This window comes from Marmota marmota, unplaced genomic scaffold (genome assembly GCF_001458135.2).
Source record: "Marmota marmota marmota unplaced genomic scaffold, marMar, whole genome shotgun sequence".
Lineage (NCBI taxonomy): Eukaryota > Metazoa > Chordata > Mammalia > Rodentia > Sciuridae > Marmota > Marmota marmota.
The window spans coordinates 1530590-1551825 of NW_026000229.1; the positions used below are offsets into that span (position 1 = coordinate 1530590).

The 21236-nt window shown below is 35.9% G+C and overlaps 1 protein-coding gene across 1 annotated transcript in view; it reads right to left on the reverse strand.

The window, feature by feature from the left end:
- Gabrb3 (gamma-aminobutyric acid type A receptor subunit beta3) overlaps positions 1 to 21196 on the reverse strand; it is a 218903-nt gene extending 197707 nt beyond the window's left edge. The window contains exon 1 of the mRNA XM_048793541.1: positions 21062 to 21196. Coding sequence (XP_048649498.1) covers positions 21062 to 21109 — 48 coding nt within the window. The 5' untranslated portion in view covers positions 21110 to 21196. The remainder of the gene's footprint in view (positions 1 to 21061) is intronic.
- Between the last annotated feature and the right edge of the window lie 40 nt (positions 21197 to 21236).

Below are 21236 nucleotides of genomic sequence, written 5' to 3' on the forward strand. Positions count from 1 at the left end.
GGGTTTTTTTTTTTTTTTTTTTTTTTTTTAGCTTTGTATTTGTTTGTGTTCTCTCTGTCAGCAGTTCCAGGTTACCTGCTTCCCAGGGCAAAGTCTTGGACATAGGAAAGGTAAAAAGCAAACTGAAAGAACTCAATATAACCTCCTTCCTCAAGTTCTGATGTCATTAGGCAATATGCTCATCCTGTGTCCATGTTTTTTGTTGTTGCCATTGTTTTAAGGAGGGCCTTGGAGGGAGTACACTACTCCATTTTGGCCAGAATTGGAAATCTGTTTAGATTTTTTTTTTAAATTTCTATTAATTCTTCTTTTCCATCTCATCTTTCCCTCTGCCTTTATAACTTGTGATTGTATTCTCACTTAGCATATCCACCAGAAAAAAAGGCAGGGAAGTAGAAGGAGCCAGATTCAAATGGGTCCCTTTTGTTAGTCATTAGCAACTCTGGAAGAGATTCAGTAAAGGAAGAAGTAGATGCTATCTATTAAAATAAGGTTTTCGATGATCTGTGGGTGTTCATTATCCATCCAACCCAAGCCCTCAATTAGCAATCGGGGAACATGAAGGCTTAGCCCTCATTCATAGAAATAGCAACTTTTTTTGTTATGAAAAGATATATTATGTTTTTAAATTTTTTTCTTGCATTGTGCTAAGCAAAGGAGCCAGCTGGCACGGTACCTATCTTTAAGGCATGCTCGATTAAATAAACAAGAATCAGGCAGACCAGGGAGAGACAAATGAATCAAGATTAACTAAAATATATGTTTACATTAGATTTAAAGAAGCTGTTGCTGATTAAGTAAAGTTAAAACAAAAATCTGCTTTATAATAAAATACTTCTATTCAGTTGAAGATGTAGTTTTTGATGGAATTTATTTCATTAAATGCTTAACTCATAAATGGTACAAAATGGTCACAGATGTGACAAACCTATAATGCAGACCAGAAAAGAGGTCAAAGTAATGCTGTGATATTGAGCTATTAAGAAAATTACTTCTTTTTTTTTTGCTGAGAACTTATTAGAATTCAGAAATACCAGGAAATAACAGCAATTTTTTGAAGTTTATTTATTTTAAATGTTTCATTAGGATTTAACTATGTATTTTTTGCAAGTTCCTCTAATAACAATGCAGTATTTGGCCCTTTTTACCTCCAAGATTATGCATTATGAAATACAATTATCATCTAAGAACAATGAAATCTATAGATTTTCATATCCTTTCTAGATTATGGAAAGATTTAAGAACTATTACTGTTGAAACATATATAATGCATGTTTTCCAGGGTTCTCTCAAATCTAAGCTTTTGTACACTTCATTTTAAGAAGCCTGGGTGGGAGAACACTTTTTGATGGTAATGCTATCTAGAACTCATGGGATTCCTTTCCTTAACAAACCACATTTAACAATTCATGTTAATCAAATATTTAAAATAAAATAATAACCTTTTAAACATCCACTGGCAACAATTTCATTGTGGAAATTCAAACCAGAAATGCACAGGAATGTGTCCAGAACAATTGCAGATGGAGAGCTGCATTGTTCCAAAGTCTCCAAATCTTGGAACGAGACCCAACCATTATAACAGTACTGATCGGATTTCCTTCCTTAAAAAAAAAAAAAAAAAAAAAAACACCTCTCTATACACATAGAAGGATAGAGGGTCATAATGTTAAGGATCTTAACCTAACCCCCTCCACCTCCTTCTTCTGATCTGAAACTTGATATTTAGCTCCTAATTTTCATCATATTCCAATATTTTCAAAGCACCTTGTGGAAAATAACCCATGATGTATCTAATTCATTGCTACTTTCCTGGGTGCCTTGTGCTGCTGTTGAGTCAGCACCCCAGGAAATGAATTTTGGTCAGAGCACAAATTTCATCCTTACTTCTCTAGGTTTCATATTGCTAAGTCTGTTCCTTCTCTAGCTAATTTCAGATTTTCGTTTTTTAGGAACAAAAGCTATGTCCTTACATCACACTCAGTCAACTGCATCCTGGTTTTCAGATATACTAAATAACATGACTTTTAGTGGTTGTTTGGCAAGGAGGAGGGGTACATATTCAATAGCCATTAGCTGAGATGGCATCCCAGTCCATCCAATAAGTAAACATTTTTAAACACTCAACAACGTCGTGTCACTTAATGGGCAGACCAGGAGCCTGTTTTTTTTCATACTCAGTCTCTTTACCTCTTTCTTCTGGTTCTTTTTTAACAGTGTAGTTACTTAGGGTGAGAGAGCAATGAATAAACAGACAGGGGTCTACAGACATCCTTTCTGTCAACTGGCACAATTACAAAATCACTTCTAAACCATTCACCGTTTGCTCCCTGCAGTGAGTAGAGGTTTCAAAAAATTGTGTATTTTTTAATTGACAAATAAAAGTTGTATGTAAAGTCATCCCTCAGTAACTGTGGGGGATTAGTTCTAAGACCATCCTTCCGGATTCTGAAATCTGCATGGAGTGATATTCGTATATAACCTACATACATTCTGCTGCATAGTTCAAGTCATTTCTAAATTACTCATAATACACAATACAAGGAAAATTCTATGTAAATAGTTTCAAAATTGCATTTTAATTTATATTTTTTAATTTTTGAATTGCTATTTTTTTTTATAAAACCCAGGATCTCAAGCATGAGCACTCTACCACTGAGTTAAATCTTCCCCTTTTTTGTATTTCTTATTTTTGAGACATGATCTGAGTTCAGACTTGCAATCCTCCTATCTCTGCCTCCCAAGAAGCTGGGAGTGCAGCCATGTGCCACCATGCCCAGCTTCAAATAATTTTGATCCACAGTTGTTCGAATCCAAGAATGCAAAAATCATGGATAAACCATAGACTTTATTTATGGTATACAACAGGATATTTTGATGTATATATACATTGCAGATGGATTAAATCAAGCTAACTGACATATCTAACATCTCATATTCTTATCATTTTCCAGTGGCTCCTAACCTAGATACAACAGGAAAAACAGAATAGAATTATTGTGAAAGGGAAATCAAAACACAGGGGAATTTCAGAATAAAGATATCATAGATTACTGCACTTGAGGGCTCCAAATTAGGGTCATGGGGGAAAAGGATGAAACTTTATATATTACCAAAATTATCAAGCAAGATTAGATAAATATATTTTGGAGAAAAGGAAAGTGATGAAAATCATACTTAGGATAACAAGATGAGGCACATTCTAGGAAGCCTAGCCAAGAGGAAGGGCACAAGCAAGGGCTATGGGTTGATACAGGTCCCAGAAATAGCTGAGGAAGATGGCTGTAAAACAAGAATTCAACAGTTAGGAGTGGCATGGTCAAGTGAAGGGCTGGTATGTCTTTTAAGTACACACGCTCTACTTCCCATGTGAATATTAAATGAAAGGGCCAGGGATGTTGCTCAGTAGTACAGTACTTTCCTAGCATGCATGAGACCCTGGGTTAAATGCACAGGACTGCAAAAAGAAAAAGACTATAAATGTAGGGACCTAATGCAGAGGAAGTTACCATGATAAATAGGATACAGAAAATGTACATACAGGAAAACTCAAAGTATGGAGCATAGAAAGATGAATTCCAGATAGGAAGAAAAGGAGATTTTTATCTAGGAAACATGTGGAGGATGAAATGTGGTGGGTTACAGGGCAGAGAACTAAGCCTATCTGTTCATCTTCTGAGGGAAACAAAATTTGAGCTCAACAACTATCAGGAAAGATGAAAAGTCACAGTGAAGGTCTTAAAGACAGAAAATGTTATGAGAGATGAAGACAATGCAAATAAAATAATAAACATTTTCTGAAGACATTTTGTAGTCAGGGACCATTTTCTTCCAGTGGGTGAGTTTGCTTGTGGTACATACATCGACATCTTTTTGAAGGTTGGACAGATCTGAAATGCCCACAATTTTAAAAGGATAGAAGTCCTTGAAATGAATTTCCTTGTGATCTAGGTTAGGAGACAGAGCCAGGTGTTTAAGGTCAACTCAAACTACAGTTTCCAACCCAGCAGAAATAATGGTAAGGATGGGAGAGAGAGAAGGTGACACTAGAAAAAAAAAAAATGTTTTCTAAAAGCATAATAGCACCTTGGGTCAAATGTGTGAGCTTAATGTTAAAAAAAAGTGGGGGAAATGATGTAATGCTATTTCTAGGCATGATATAAGGATTAAGATTTAGGGTAATAAGGAAAAATGGTAACCCATTCATCTCATCCTCAATGTGGAAAAATCCAACTTCATTCAAATTCCCTTTCTAATTAAATGTTAATGGGCACTTAACATTTTTTTTCTCTGCATCAGTGGACCAATTTTTGGATCAGATTAAAGGATGTGTGACTTTTTATTTTCTCATTAACTATATGGAAAGTTGTCCCTTAAAATGTTACTCATGTAGGGCAAAGTAAACTAATGGTTTGTTAAACACTATCTCCCGTTAATCATCATGCTCACTGGAAGCCACCTTCACCACACTCCTGATAAAGACCACAACAATGGCACCTACCAGGACCTCTTTCTCCCCCAGAGGTAGATAGTGGTGATGAACCCTTATGCCAGGACCTGGTCTTCAGTTTCTCTATATCTGATTTACCAGCTGCCCCACCTACTCCAATGCCAAAAGGATCAGTTATTGAGATAAAATATGGGATTAAATTAAGATTTCAATGTCATGGCAGAATCCAATCCTCTAGATAAAAATGGTCAACTGTGACATCAAAGCCCTAACAATTTTTTTCCAACTTTTTAGGCCTGACTTCCAAGGAAATTCTTATTTTCTTGTGTAAAATTTATTTCCGGAATTTGCATTAACTCTTCTTCAGTTGTTGACTTTAACTTGTGTACTCTGCTGCTTACACCTGTCAGAATGCCAAAGATAAGGTTAAGATAAATCCAATTGTAGTATAAAATCAAATTATTTGTATTTTTTATTATCAGTGAGATAATAAAATTAAGAATGTTTTGGAGATTCTATTCAGTTTTAGCTTTAAATCTTAACAGTTGTTGGGCTATAGAATTCAACAGTATTCTACTCCAGAATTATAGATGTAGACTGTTTTTAGGCAGTTCAACAGAAGCCCAAATAGAGAGATCTTGTCTTAAAAGTTTCTTAGTTACATGTGTCAAAAACCTTTAAGATTTCATATCATTTGATTCAATGTTTTGAATAATGAAATATATCTCATGATATGATCTATAATACAATAATCATTGCACAAGGACATTCACCCAAACATTACTTAGTCTAGCAAATCAGAGAAAATTACCTAAATAACTAACCATAAGAAAAAATTATGTAGAATATATTCTTCAACTATGTAACAATACTATATGAGGCCATGCATGGTGGCAAATGCCTGTAATCCTAGTGACTCAGGAGGCTGAGGCAGGAGAATCACAAGTTCAAGGCCAGCCAAGCAATTCAGCAAAGCCTTAAATAATTTAGTGAGACCCTATCTCAAAATAAAAAATAAAAAAGACTGGGGGGGGTATATCTCAGTGGTTAAAGCACCCCTGGGTTTCATCCACAGTACCAAAAAAAGAAAAAGAAAGAAAGAGAAAATACTATATAGCTTTTAAAATACTTGTAAAATGTATTCAATAGACAGGGAGTCTCTAAAATATAAAGCTACATTAAAAAGTATTAACAATAGTAACTTGTGTCTGCAGTGTATTAATATTACATGTATACTACATGTACATGAAAAACTTAAAGAAATAGATCCTGTGCTGAAATGCCCAGGTGTTTGCAGAGTTGCAAAACTTACATGATGCTTTGGTACATGCTTGGCTCAGATGTAGTGGGAAGGAGGAAAGCACAAAGGAGAACAGCTGAGTAAAAATGAAGGCAGAAATCCTCTCTATATATTCTCTATATATTCTAAATTTCCTTGATGGGAAAATAACTTTTTTAGTTTTGTAAAATAATAAACAGAATTGGGCTGGGGTTGTGGATCAGCTGTAGAGTGCTCACCTAGCACGTGGGAGGCCCTGGGTTCAATCCTTAGCACCACATAAAAATAAATAAATAAAGGTATTGTGTCCAACTACAACTAAAAAAATAAATGTTTAAAAATAATAATAAATACAATTTTGTAAAAGTAGTGAAGGTGTAGCAAGTACCAAAGTTCATCACAAATGGTCACTTTATCAACTCCAGCCAGGTGGGTCTTATTTCACATCTTAAACACAAAAGCATTCTTTACAGGGGGAAAAGTTCCTACACCTCATACAGGGTCAAAGAATATGGGACTCTATTGTAAAGTCACCTATGTACACTGTATAAAAACCCATGGGAGTGGTGATCATTCAGAGTTCAAATCTAGGTAAGAGAGGATTTCTGCTTTCCTTTTTATTTAGCCATTCTCTTTCCTACTTTCTTCCCTCCCACCACATCTGAAACAAACATGAATCAAAGCATCACATAAGTTTTGCAGCTCTAAAAACAACTGGGCATTTCAGCACAGGTTCCTTACCAGAGTCTTCCAGAGGTGCTTGCCACCAGGATCACAACAGGTTCTGTCTCAGGGAGTTCAACACCCTCAGCAGTTCCACTTTTATCAAGGTTAAACATAAGGAGTGCAGAACAAAACAGAATACAACGATTTGCAAAGTACAAACTAACATATAGTTGGCCCTCTGTGTTCACAGTTAAATACATGGATTCCACCAACCACAGATGGTAAATATTCAGGGGTAAAAATTTGCATCTGTAACCACACACATACATATATTTTGCTTGTCCAGCAATATACCCAGCAATATACTGTAACTACTATTTACAGATCCTTTGTGTTGTATTAAGTATTATGAGTAATCTGGACACATTTTTAAGTATATAGGACGATGCATGTAGGCTATATGCAAATACTACACCATTTTATATAAAGAACTTGAGCATCCATGGATTTTGGTATCTGTAGGGCTCCTAGAACTAAACCCCCATGGACACATAAGTACAACTGTAACTCTACTTTCTAAATAAATGTGGTAAGATATTCCAGTATTCCACATACTTAAGGAAATAAAGCCCCTGTTGGTTATAATAATTGTACCATTTTTTTCTACTTTTATTCCATCCATAGCTCCCTTAAGTCATTTCCATTCCTTCTAGTCTTCTGGTTTGAATGATTGTGTGCCTTACCCTCTGAAATTCATTCGCGGGCTTTGAGAGGTCAGGTCTCAAAATGATGGTATTGGGAAGTGGGGTCTTTGGAAGATGTCTATATCATGATGGGATCCTTCATAAATGGAATGAGTGACCTTTTCGGACAGGAACCAAGAGCTATCTGGTCCCTTTTGCCATGTGGAGACACAGGAGGCTCTGTCCATGAATGAGGAAATCTTACCAGACAGAGACTCTGTCCACACCTTCACCTTCAGACCTATGTGTAGTGAATTTCTGTTGTTGAAAAGCCACCAAGTTTATGGTCTTTTGTTATAGCATCCCAAATGAACTTTTCCATTTTTCTCCCAAGATCTTTGCAAAGCACTATCAGAAATGGCTAAATGTATATCTCTCATCTCCATGCCCAAATGTCTGTAAGTTTCTCCCCCTTTTTAATTCCTCATACATTCTTCAGTTGGCTCACTGATTGCTCACTCACTCCTGGGCTAACATCAAGCATCCTCTTCATGTGTTTCTTCAATGATTGTTTGTGTCCATGAGAACTCATCCATGTGGCAAGTCTGCAGTGATCTAGGCACCATCTATACAGGTGCACTTAATCAGAGAAACATGGAAAATCACAAGTATCATCATTTGGATTTATGATTCAGGGCCCCTCCTGGTTATAAGAGCAATTACATATTACTTAAGCCACTTCTTAAATCTACAGTTTTAGGATGAAGGAGAGGAGCAGCACAAGAGCACGCTTCTCAACATAGAGCAGTTATATTAAAAAATCAAGTCATAAAGGAAAAACTAGACCTAATTACTAAGTGATACCAGTTATTTTTGAAAATTAGAAAAAAGTGCTTTGCTTCCTTCCAGCTATTTCCAGTGTGAACCTACAAAATAACAAGGTGCTGGTGCATACAGCCTATTTCAGACCAATCTGTTAGAATAAGAGTGAATTACTAACAGTACTTCACTCTGAAGCAACAAAAATAGTGTCTTTCCATACATATTCCCCAAACCAGTCTTTTCTGCCCCACTTTTCTACCATCCCAAAAGTCTCAACAGTATAGTGAAATTATATCATGCTTTTTTTTTTAATTTTGGAGTTTTGTTGTGATTGTTGTTGTTTCCACAATTTTCATTATAAACAGGTAACCACAACAAATCAGTCTTCATAGAAGTGTGATGTAGAAACACTCAGCTTTCTGATAATAGACACAGAAATTAGCTCAGTAATATGACAGACTGATTTCTGAGTCCCTCCACTGGTTAAATGGAGGATTCTGTTAACACTGTCACATGAGCAAGTTTTGAGCTGTTTGTACATCATTGCATAATCAAGTTCAGTCTTGTGCCAAAGTAGATATACCAGGAGGTTTGATGTCAATTAATAGATGCTTGCTATCCTGTCAGTCTTTGTTTAACAAATTCCATCTGCTGTCTTCTAAGGGATGTGAGAAAATAAATACAATTTTCCCTTAATTGTTTTAGAAACTGAGAGAAGGAATGAAAGGAGAAAATAATGTTGAAACAAATTGCCTCTTAAAGTATCCAACTTGGAGAGAGAAACGAAGGTAGGCATGCAGATAGCCTCTGTGCCTCTATATCTGACACATCTAGAAATTCTTTTCTACACTATTTGTCAAGGACCCAAACATCCTGAATTAAGCTTCCTCTGTCAGAGACCTCCTCAGACCACCTCCAGTGACAAAACTAGCAGGCAAAATCATCACTGCTTATCTCTTAATGAGAGATAAAAGTCATTCAGGTGGGGAGCAGGGCACACAGGGCATCTGCTCCTTTAATTGACCTTTTCCCTTTATCTCTGTAAACCAGCCAATTGCTGTGATCTGTACCCACCCACGGATTCTAAGAGTTGGCTCTACCCTAGGTGTGCTAATTCAGTTACCCTTAGAAAAAGATGCCTGCTTCTTTTAATGTCTGAACTTTAAAGCATCAGTCATACCCCTCCTTCTTCTGAGAGAAACTTTGAGTACCACATATATGAGTATATATGGGGGATTCTTTAGACAAATTATTTCAAAGACCTATATTAGGAAACTACTCATTTACTCTCTTTAGATTGTGCTAAATATTCCTCTATCAAGATATTACAATCCACTATTAGCAGGATTTCATCTACAATCAAAAAGCACAATAAGAGCTAAACACTTTGAAAACATTATTATTGTCATAATCATTATTATTTGGGGGAGGTCACTGACTACTTCCAAGTTTGGATCACATTATGCATTCTCATCTACATAATCCTAAATAGGTAGTTTCCTAATCATGTAAGAATTCGTACATCCACATTTTCTTCTTAACAAATAAAATTAAACAATTTTACTTATCTCTTTGCATATATCTAGTACAGTCAAGCCAAAATCTCATCCTCACACCCACAATGGTAACTGTTTCCATCTTATATATATGGAATTATTTTTTTATTCAGACCAAAAAATTATTAGAACATAGTAAAACTTTATTTTGTGTAGAGATGTTGTAATATGCAAATTTTACCTTTGAGGTCTAAGCTGTTATCTTCTTAAATGCAGGATAGCCATCCTGGTCAAATGTGACAGTCTAGATGACAACCACAAGTCCATGTCTTTTGTTTTGGACTAGTTTATGAACTATTAAAATGATGAAGTTTTATGATAATACTGATATACCACAGAAGATTATAAAATGATACATGAATTAAATTTATGTAGAACTTTTTAAAATTTGAATATGGGTAATTTGGCACTGAGTAGCATTGATTCAGACATCTCCAGATTTTGTGTGGTTCTCAAGTGATAACAGAAAGGTTATCCTTTGGATACAAAAGAAGCATTGTAATAGTCCACTTCAGGTTTCAGTCACGAATTAATAATTCTCAATTCAGACCAAAACATAATTAACACTGCTATGTTTGAAACCTGAAAATTAATCATCCTGGATGCATATTTTAAACCCCAGCTGCTTATATACAAAATGTCTGAGGCTCACAGCACACAGCATAGATTGACTGACAAAAAAAAATGGCTCCCAGATTTCACACTGGCCATCCTTCAAGTACAAATTTACAAACTGCCAAATTAGAGTAGCTCGATGCTGCTCATCACTACTTGGATAACTAATTAAACTACAGGTGGTATGAAATGACAAAAAGTAGCACTATGTGAAAGGCAAATAGAAGATTCCCTATGTTTCAAACTTCTCACCAACTTTAAAAAACACAAAATCTGAACTGGAAGGTAACTTAGAGAATATACATTCCAGAATCTTCATTAAAGGAGATGATCAAATTGGGAGTCCCAGAGTATGAATGCCTCACCAAAGTTCATGCAAATCTTCCCTGGGATTTAAGTACTCTGAATACTAAGTTTTTCCACTGCAGAGGGCAATCTTGCACGTTAAACTCTCTAAGGTTTCTAAAGGCGAAATACCCTCAAATGTGGAGGAAATTTCCTAGATAATTAAAACTCCAAACAGTTAATGTGATAAAGTAAAATCTCAAACATGGATAAATAAAGATAAGCTTTGCAGCAATATGATATAATGCTAACAAAGACATGTGCCATAGGAGAAAAGGAAAGAGAAATGATAGATAGTCATAAATACATAAATAGATAAAGAGATAGACCGACAGACAGATGAGCATTATGTTTCCAAAACAAAAACTGCCTTTTTTTCTTTTTGTTTTTCCACCTGTGCTAGGGATTCAACCCAGGGCCTCAAGCATGCTAAGCAAACACTATGCCACTGAGCCACATGCCCAGGCCCTAAACCACATTTTTAAAACCAGTAGTCTGTGCTTCTAAATTGTGAAAAACAAATACACAAACAAGACAATTGCAATTAAGATTTTTAAATTTCTTTACATTTCTGAATCAACATCAATTTATTTGCCCATTATTACCAGGTGTGAAAAATCCTGAGCCCTGTACAGGTGCACAGTGGATCAAGGGACCTGCATCTAGAAGGACCTTCTTGCTGTGTCGTTTCATGGAGAATGAAGGAAGGGGAGAGAAAAGTAAAAGAGAGGAGAGGGAAAGGAGGGGAGACGGAACTCATCCTTTTATCCTGAACCAATTCCTGCTATAAAATAATTAATTCTAATCACCTTTTCAAGGTTCCACCACTAACACTAATGCCTTAAAGATTAAACTCCAACATATGAACTCCAGGAGACACATTCAAACCGTAACTTATATACACAACCCTATAAATATCATAAAAACTGAATGTGAAATATGATATGTCCAAAAATAGAAGGAGACTTTCCTTAGTGGAATGCAACATCAGAACACCGCCAGCTCCCCCTGCTCAGCCCCAGAAGTAATTTCTAGGTTTCCAATACTTCTATCTATAAAATACTGAAGCCCAACAGCCTTAAGAAGCTGTATTTTGTTCCCCAAATTAATCTGTTTGGCTGGGGATGCAGCCCACTTGGCTGGTATGCACCAGGACCTGTTTCAATCTCTGGCATCCCAGAAAAAAAGAAAAAGAAAGGAGTGAAGGAGGAAGAAAAAGAAGGAGGAAGAAAAAGAAGGAGGAAGGGGGAGATGTCAATAAAGTCCCATCCCTCCAGTCAAACATATCTGGAAAATGTTGAATTCTTTACCTTTCTAATGAAGATTTACAAAATCGTTAGCATATTAAAGGTCCTGACAATTCCTAAAGCAAGGAAAATAATTTTATCTCTTTAACATGATTTCCAATATTATTAGAGCAGAAACACTTTGATTAAGGAGCACACACTAACCTTCTATAGAACAGTTTTCTTAAACAACCATTATTTTAACATGTACCACAAGAAATGGCATTCTCACAAGGAACTTTGGTGCCCAAGGCCAAAACAAAGAAAGGATTCAGAAATGAAAACTCATTCAAAGGCACATTCAAATACGCCCTCATAACAGTGAATTTTCTGTACAATATTCAACAGCATAAAAAGGAATTAGTACAATCAGTTCGCTCTTCCAACATTTATCTCCAACCTTTTTCTAACATGTATACTGTTTTGGAAAGGCAAAGCATTCTGCAGACCCTACATCAATGGTGAGAAAGTGTGCTTAGAGAGAACATAGCTCTGGGATCCTTGCAATAGCTCAAAACCTTAGAGGTTCATCATTTTGGATAACAGAGATGAAACTGTTTTCCATAATTCAGATGCTTTTGTGTGACAAGTTCACAGAGATCCTCATGTTTCAAGTTACGATTAATTTTACAGGTTAAACACACACCCAAATAATGAAATCTCTGCAATACAATAGCTTTATGGCAAGGGTAAATTGTTTCACAAACTCATTTAACATATATTTACTCAGAAAATCCTCTAGTCTACTTTTGACCTGACAAAGGAGCTTGTATCTTAGATGGATATTCAGAATCAGCATGACTGGCAAACAATTAATAATATTACAAGAAATTACCCAAATTGTTGTTTCTTTTACAATCTTTGGTCTGGATAGATTGATATTCATACACACACACACACACACACACATACACACACAATGAAATAGTGGGTGACCTAGAAAACTTGTTCCTTATATCCATTTAAATTACCAATCATAAAGACTTTTTAAAATTAAATTTTAAAGGAACATTTTTGTGGTATTCAAATAATTAACAAATATTTTCTATATAGGTATCAAACACAATCAGGGCTATGTAACTTTAAATCAGCCTATTTTTTATCCTTTACAACTAATATGAAATAAAATAAGGCAAATGGTTTTCAGATCATGAATCAAAGCATGTAGATTTTTCAAAGTTCTTACATAAAAGGAATTATCTTATTGTACAACTGGGATAAAATATGATGATGTAATCAATAGAATCTGCATCCTCTTTCAAACTGAATAAAGCACAAATTAGGGCATTTAAAGAGATGTGATGTTTTCATGTCTTAATGTTATTTTTACTCACCCTGAATAAGAATGTTAACATCATATATGCTCAGATTTTAATTGTTTTAAATGCTTCCATGTGATACTTAAATTCACTGGAAAGTACAAAGAGTAAAGGCTAGGGAAATACCTCAATCATAAAGTGCTTGCCTGCCACACATGAGGCTCAGTCCCCAGTACCACAAAAAAAAAAAAAAAAGACAGAGAAAAACAGTATTTAATACTTACGATGGATTCTATTTAATATGGTCTCCTGAAAACCAAGATATAAGGGAAATCTCTGTCCCCAAGCCAAACAGATCACAGGCTAACTCTGTCCTGGATGATAGCACAGAACAAATCACCAACACATAAGATCTATCATATTCCTATTTTTCCAAATTTTGCAGTTAGAGAATATTCTTATATTCATATAGAATATTCTTATATGGCTAGGATAAATGGCCCAGAAATAAAACACTGTAAAACTAGCAAATAATTGAAAAATACCATAGCTCCACTGTATTGCTTATGGGACAATGGAAAGGAAACACAGAACCCAGTGAACTCGTATGAAAAGAGCAATAAGAACTTCCCTATAATATAGAAAGGCTCAACCCACATATGTTTTTCAAGTAAACACAAAATTCTGAATTTAAAAAAAAAGTACCAGTGGTTGATGTTTAGAATATCCACACCAACCCTTACATCAGCAAAATTTTATAGGACCACTGCAATATTTTACTCTTTTTCCTGCTTTAAAATCAGAATAAAACTCCCCAGTGAAGAAGGAAACAGCTACTGAATATTATAGAGTTAAAGGTATGATAGTGGGTACAATTATTCAAATTCTGTTTGAATTAAGTCTCCTGAAGTAAAATTGATTACATCATATTTAGAGTGTAAGACTCTTCTCAGTCTTTAGTCCAAATTCTTAGTTGTGAAAATATTTCACTGTAAATTTATATATCTATTCATGCATTTATGTTTATTCATTTACTCTTCATTCATATTCTTTCTCGACAAAAATCTAATAGGTACCTATCAATGAGAGGCATTATGTGAGTACTGCTCATAGACACAGCCCTGCCTCTTACATCTTTTGGTCTAATGAGGAAAGAAATGGAAAGATTGAGCAAATACATCCACCCAAATAATTTACAACTGCAATAAATGTTATAAGGAAAGAATAAGGTTCATGGGGAAGTACAAAAGAGGGATCTAATTTAGGTAGTATGAAAATCATAGAACAAGATAAAATCCCTTGAAACCCTGAGAGAGCATCTCTGTCATCTGCTAGCAAGATGATGTGATGAAAATATCACATCTGTGCCACTTAGTGAGAGTGAGAATATCTGCTCTATTCCTGAGCCTCTTTTCTCATCTGAAAAAATGGAGATGTGGTTAATACCTGTATTTCCTACTTAACCAGATGGATCATCAGGCTTGATAATCAAATATGACATAATACCTGCAGCATGTTAAAAATTACTAAACAGTGTGCAAAACGTCCAGTTACCACCTCACTAAGTTACACTTCGATGCGTATTATAAAATAATTTAAAAGATTTCAAATGCTTGGTTGGCTTCATTTATTTACTCAAAATGTTTGGTACTCTTCAAAATGCAAAAATCAGTATGCACTCTAAGACACAGAGCCACACTTTTAATAAAAGTGTTCCCTTCCCTGTGGAAGGAGAGCTATATCACAGATAACAGGCTAGAAAATCAAGTATTGAATCCATCTTGCTGTATGAATACCATGAGGTCTACTGTCCTAAATTTGAGCCTTTAATTCCAAGATAGACAACCAGCAGTATTCTACACTTGCCATCTTAACCTTTGCATTTCTTTGGTTTCTATAACACACATTTAATGAAAAGAACACAACTCTCTTTATTATCATCTATGCCATTTTTCATTTAAACAAGCACCAAATTTATAAGCTGCCTTCCTTTGTCAAGTAGCCCAAGAAGCACAATTATTTTTCTAACTCCTTTTATTTACCATCATCTAAGGAAATATAAACAATGTATTTTTGTCTAAACAACATTGGAGTTGAAAGACCAAACATTGGAGTTGAAAGCAGAAGTTGGTCCTAATTTCTCAAATGAAACTGAATCTGCTATCAGATTTAACTGTTCTTTAACTACATGTAAATAAGCAGATTTGCACCATCAATTCAAACTAAAAACTTCCTGAGTGTCTTCTATGTGCAACACATAAGAATCCTGAGCTGAGCCCCACACAGGCTCAAGAAAGAGGGCATCTGCAACGGGGCAATAAATTGTAAGATTCATTTTTTTAAGAGATGTAACAACATAAGCTTTACAACCTCCCTTAGGGGAAATACAAAAAGCATTTGCTTTGGGCTCTCTATACCATTTTTTCTAATATTAAACACAAACCTCTCTTCATAAAGAGCATATTATGTAAGGTATTGTTGTCATCCATCTCTAAAGTTCATTATATGCTTTCTTATCAGTGCCCCAGCATTGATGTATGATCATAACTTATGCATGAAACATACTGACAGTGAAAAGTAATGTCCTCAATAAACAACTTTACCTCCCAAATGCAGCAACCTGGAACCAAACACCACACACACACTATGGACCTTATCCCAGGAGCACCTTCCATGTAAGCAGTTTTCCAACCCCCAACTGGGTCAGCAAAATGTTCTTCCTTTCTGCTGAGTCATCCCCCAGCTTGCTTTATAATAAAAGCATAAGCACATTTCCTTCTTTTAAATTGCTAATAACAATTCATATGCAAACTCTGAAAATGTTCATACCTCTATGGAAGAAATCAGTGAAGAAAGACTTTCTAAAGTGGGATCCTGTTGTTGTCTTTACTGTGATTTTCTCTGTAGCGCTAATCCCTTTGTGGTAGGGCTTTAGTATCTGCACACATGCCATGAGTGATTGGGAGCCTGCAGAGGAATTACTGATGATCAAGTTACCTGCCTAAGGCTAAACATTGCCATAGACTTGGAAATAGAACCCATAGCTCTAGTCCTAGACTATTTTCTTAAGTACACCACCTGGTGCTGACATTCAGCACCTCCTGCCTGAGAACCTGGGTAGGTGCTGGACAGGCTGGGCTCTCATTCGCGCATTCACTAATGGCAAAGAAACCTCTAGATTTTGAACTGGGAAAGGAGAAGTTCATTCATGTAAATTTAGTAAAAAAAAAAAAAATGCCTAAAAGATGAATTCTCCAAATCTCTGATCCTAGCTTACTGTAGTCAAGAACCTCTCTCTGAGTTTTCCTCCCTTCAGAAAAGGACAAAGACATAAAATGACAGCATAAATGCATACACCGGCCCAGGTGTATACGATTTTGTACATGAGTAGATTATATCCATTCAACAATGATGTACTCCAAAGTTATTTTCAAAAAGTAACATTTCAAAAATGTGCTAAAACTATGCTCTTATGTGCCACTTTTTTCACACCTGACATAAAAATATGGATTTTATGAGAAGAATATGCAACAAGTGAAAAATGAATTAAATAGAACTAGCATAATGGATGAATACAGCTCATAATAACTAAACATACACATTAGTTGTTGCTTAAAGGAATGCTAATTTTAAAAAATGGATGGCAATTTATAATTTATGTGCATGAAATCAGGAAAAAATAATCCTGTAGTTACATTTTCATTAGAATTGAGTAAATTTTAATGGAGTAATTAAATATAAGTAATAACAAAGTGCTAGTTAAATCATAGAAATTAGAATTAATATTACTAGAGTTTAAATCTAGTTTTATGTCCCCAATGCTTTATAGTTAATGAAGCAAAAAGTAAGTACATGTAGCTTCTGCTCTGAATTAACAAATCAATGATTCATTCTAATAAATAACAAAGAACTCATTTTAAAATATCATGTTTAAGTTTTTCTGTTTTTTTTCAATATTTCCTTATGTATCCTGTATTTTTCAATAATCTTCATACACTGGTTCATCTTTCCATCTGTATATCCAACATGTGTTTCTTATACACTAGGACTACTGCTAAGCACCAAAATTACAACAGGAATATACAGTAATTTTCAGGAGACAATGTACTTTCACATACACAATTTCACTTAAAATCTATGGACTAAATCTCAATAATTATGTAACCATGCATAATTTTAAAAGATTACCAGAAATTTTCAAATAGGCACTCACTAAGAGAAACAAGATAGGTTATGTAAAACAAAATGGTTTTTGATCACTGTTAGGTCAGCTAATTAAAAAGAAGAGCATGAAAAGGAGAATTGTAAGATTTAGAAAAACATGGAAATGTGAAATACGTCCACTATCCACGAAACAAGCTATGGCAAAACCAATGCTGTATACTAAAATATTCAAATCCATTCTTATGTTGTTTTTACAAAACACCAAAATGAATGATGAGATATACATGCATATATATAATTTACCTCTCTATTTGTTATTTAAGATGAGAGGCATCATCTGTGGGCACTACTAGAAAGAATGCATATTATAGTTATTTAAAGAAAAAAGCAGCACTATTACTATTGTGCAAAATTTGTTGTCCTTCTTTGCAATCACCCCCCAAAATCTCAAGAACAAGCTTATGCATATTTCTCCTATTTGAAATACATATGCTTTTCAGTTTCTTTATTTGAAACCTTTGACTTTTAAAAATTTCATTATAAAGGATTCTCAAAAATTTATTTATGGGGTTTGGAGATGTCACTCAATGGTACAGCACTTGCCTCGAAGGCAGGAGGCCCTCGATTTGATCCCCAATATCACTTCCATGATCATTTATCCATAATTTTTTTAAATTTTGCCATTGTTACTCCTCTGTCTAAATTTACATGTTGGCCAAAACATTCATCTTAAAAAGCACATCCAAAATTTTATCAATCACTGCTTAAGAACGTTTACCATTTGTATTCTTCTTATTTTCCAAAAATTATCATCTGAATTCTTTTGCATCATGGAGAAAGGCTCAGGTGTACATAGGTCTGTCGTATTTTCCCCATTGCTTCTCTTAATTATCCCATTCAGAGTTTGATCCTGCCCATTCATCCATCTATATCTTTACTGTTTTCTTTCCTCCTCCTATGACAGTCTCAGAATGCTATTCATCTCCCTCATCCAATTTAAATATACTTTGTTTCACAAAAGATTTCAACATCAAAATAACTTCTCCCAAGACTTCTCTCCTCCAAGTTCCCCCCCCCCCGTCTCTCTCTCTCTCTCTCTCTCTCTACTTTCATCTATTACTCATGAATTAGATGGATTCTCATCNGAAGGTATACAGTGTACCCAAATCTCCCCCCCCCCCCTCTCTCTCTCTCTCTCTCTCTCCTGCTACTTTCATCTGTTCTTCTAATAGAATGGGATTTCTCATCTCCTACTATCCTACTTTTGTTACAAAACCCTTAAAGGAAAATCATATCTTATTTAGTGACCATTTCTTTATCCATAACTTATAACAATTTTTGTAATGACTAGTGTAATTATAAAACCTAATAAAACAATTTGTTTTCAAAGGACTGTGATTGAGTGGTAGTTCTAATCTTACACTCAAATATTCTGTCCTTTCCCTATAAAATGTGACTCCCAAAGTAACACTCAACAATTGCTACCTTTGAAGTTCCTGTAATAATAGGTTAAATAACAGCCATTATCAGACACAAATATATTAAGGAAAATCAGAATTTTCTACAGCTTAGTATTGATTAATCTGCTTCTTGGAGGAAGAACACATTTCAAATGGCTTTCAGTCACATCTTTCCAAAAGCCTACAGTATCCAATCCCATTAATCCTCAATTTTTGTCTACAATTATTTTATGTTTACAGAGACAGAAAAAAGAATACTACCATGAGAATGCAAGAGAAAAAAATGAATGCAAGAATACCACAGCTATGCTATGCATTGGGATTGCTATAGGATATATACTTAAAGACTATTCAATATCATGGCCTGTATGTTGAATTTGTCTTCAAATTATTGAGCCCATAGAAAATAGGAACACATTGATTCATGGAACATAAATTAAGGCAAAAATAATAAAGTTTTTAAATGTACCAACTATCAGCACAATACCAGAGCAAATGGATAGCTAAGTTTTAAAAGTAACACAGAATGTGTAATGGTCTGCAATAATATATTCCCGCTATTCTTCTGGTTGTTTTAATATTGTATAGGGTTCTTAAAGAGTCACTCAATACGTTTTCTCTTCCATCACATTCAATATAATAATTTTTGATAGAAAAATCCACTAAATATCCATTAACTATTGTGTTAAATTTTCTTCTCTAGAGAATTTGATGTCCCCAATTAAGAAAACCAGTTTTGAGAGACTGAATCTTAAATATAAAAAATTTGTTCCCTTAAGATAATAAAGCATGTCTTTTGAACAGAATTATTTTCATAAAATTATCAATGAGTGAAATATACATAATGTTAAATTTTAATGAAAGTCAGCAACATTCTTTCCATGTGTTTTGCTAATACTCATACTGCCTTCATATATAAATGTCCTAAGTGGTATACTTTACAAAACAAACTTTTTTTTTTCTTTTTTTTCAGTGCTGGAGATGGAACTCAGGACCTTGTTCATACTAGGCAAGTGCTCTGCCACGGAGCTACATCCCAAGCCCCTCACACTATTTTTTTTCAAATTCAGATTAAAAGTGAAAATGTGATGAAAATATTTTAATGTAGTCAAAAACTTCATCCTGTGAAATCCTCAGTTGTATACATTTTAAAATACATTTCATTAAAGTCCATATAAAATAACACCTTTAGTTTATTTTAATGCATTCATATTTTTATAACTTATTGCAATATTTCTCAAAATACTGTGCATGAAATACCAGCTTCAAAATAATCTGAAGCACCAGTTTTAAATGCTGGGACCTGAAAACTCTACTTTGGCCCAGCTAGATCATAATCCCTTGGAGTGAAGAAACAGAGAGCATGCATTTAAAAACAAGTTTGCCCCCAAGTGATATTGACGTACATCAGAGTTGAGAAACCTATGCCTCATATTCTCTAAAACCATGCCTCATATTCTCAGTGTTGCATGTTCAAAAGAAAAGTTGTCAATGGTTTCTTCCAATATTTTTCTCCAAATGCTTATTCTTAGGATTTCTAAAGTTCCACTCAGCACAAAAATCAAACCTGTTTTCAAATCTCATTTCAGCTCAAGTAACAAATGAAAGGGGTCATTTGTCTCATCATTCCCTGGTGCCCTAAAAAGCTTTGTGGGCAAAAGTCTCTGACACTCTCTGCACCTCAGAATACTGACCTCTGCTTTCCACAGGTCAGAATAATGAATCCTGCCAGCATTCACATAAGCCCTAAGTGACACACAGAACACTAGTCTTGGACTCTCCTGGCAAAGCTGCCCCTTTCTAGAGAAGGCCTGCAGCTCGGGCCCTCTCCTTCTCTGGGTAGGCAGGGCTCCGTCAGCACCCTGGACAGCGACCCGCAGAGCGGAAGGCAGGTTCTCAGGGTTCAGAAGCCTGCCTAATTTAGGAAAGAAGCTGAGACCGATGAACTGACCTGAGTCACACCTAGTATACACAAGCCACCCCTCCACACACCTCCCCTCCTCCTCTCAAGCTACCAGTATTTCTTTCCAAATGACAACAAAGGAAACCTTAAGTACCTCTTACCTAGAATATACGAGCCACCCCCACATCTCGCCTCACTCCCCGGTTCCCCAGCGCCTGTTGCTAAGGAGGCTAGACGGCACTAGGCAAGCCTAGCGACCAGTTGACAGCCCGCTGGAGGAGCTCTGAGCACGAGGGCGGCCGTGAGAGCAGGGCTCTAGGCCAGCCCGGGACCCCTTCTGCAGGCAGGGTGCGCCCTCCGCAAGGCTCCAACGCCTGCAACACCCCCATACACACTCAGCATGTGGAGAGAGCCGGGTTAGCAAAAGGCCCGCGCCCAGGAGCGCGGCTCCCTTCCCGGGCCCAGGAAACTCCGCCGGGTTCCGGAGGCCTCTGGCCCAGCACTGTGGACGCCAGCGGGCCCAGACAGCAGGGTAGGAGCTCTGAGACAGCCTTGGGAAGGGCAGGCACTCACCATGTTGACTTCAGAAACCATGTCGATGCTGGCGATGTCGATGTTCATCCCCACGCAGACTGGGGGACCTGCGGGAAGCGCACCACACGGTGATCAGCCAGGCTCCGGCAAGGGGTGCGGGCGGCTCTGAGAATGGGGGACTATCCCGGGAGGGGGCGCAGATGAAATACAACCC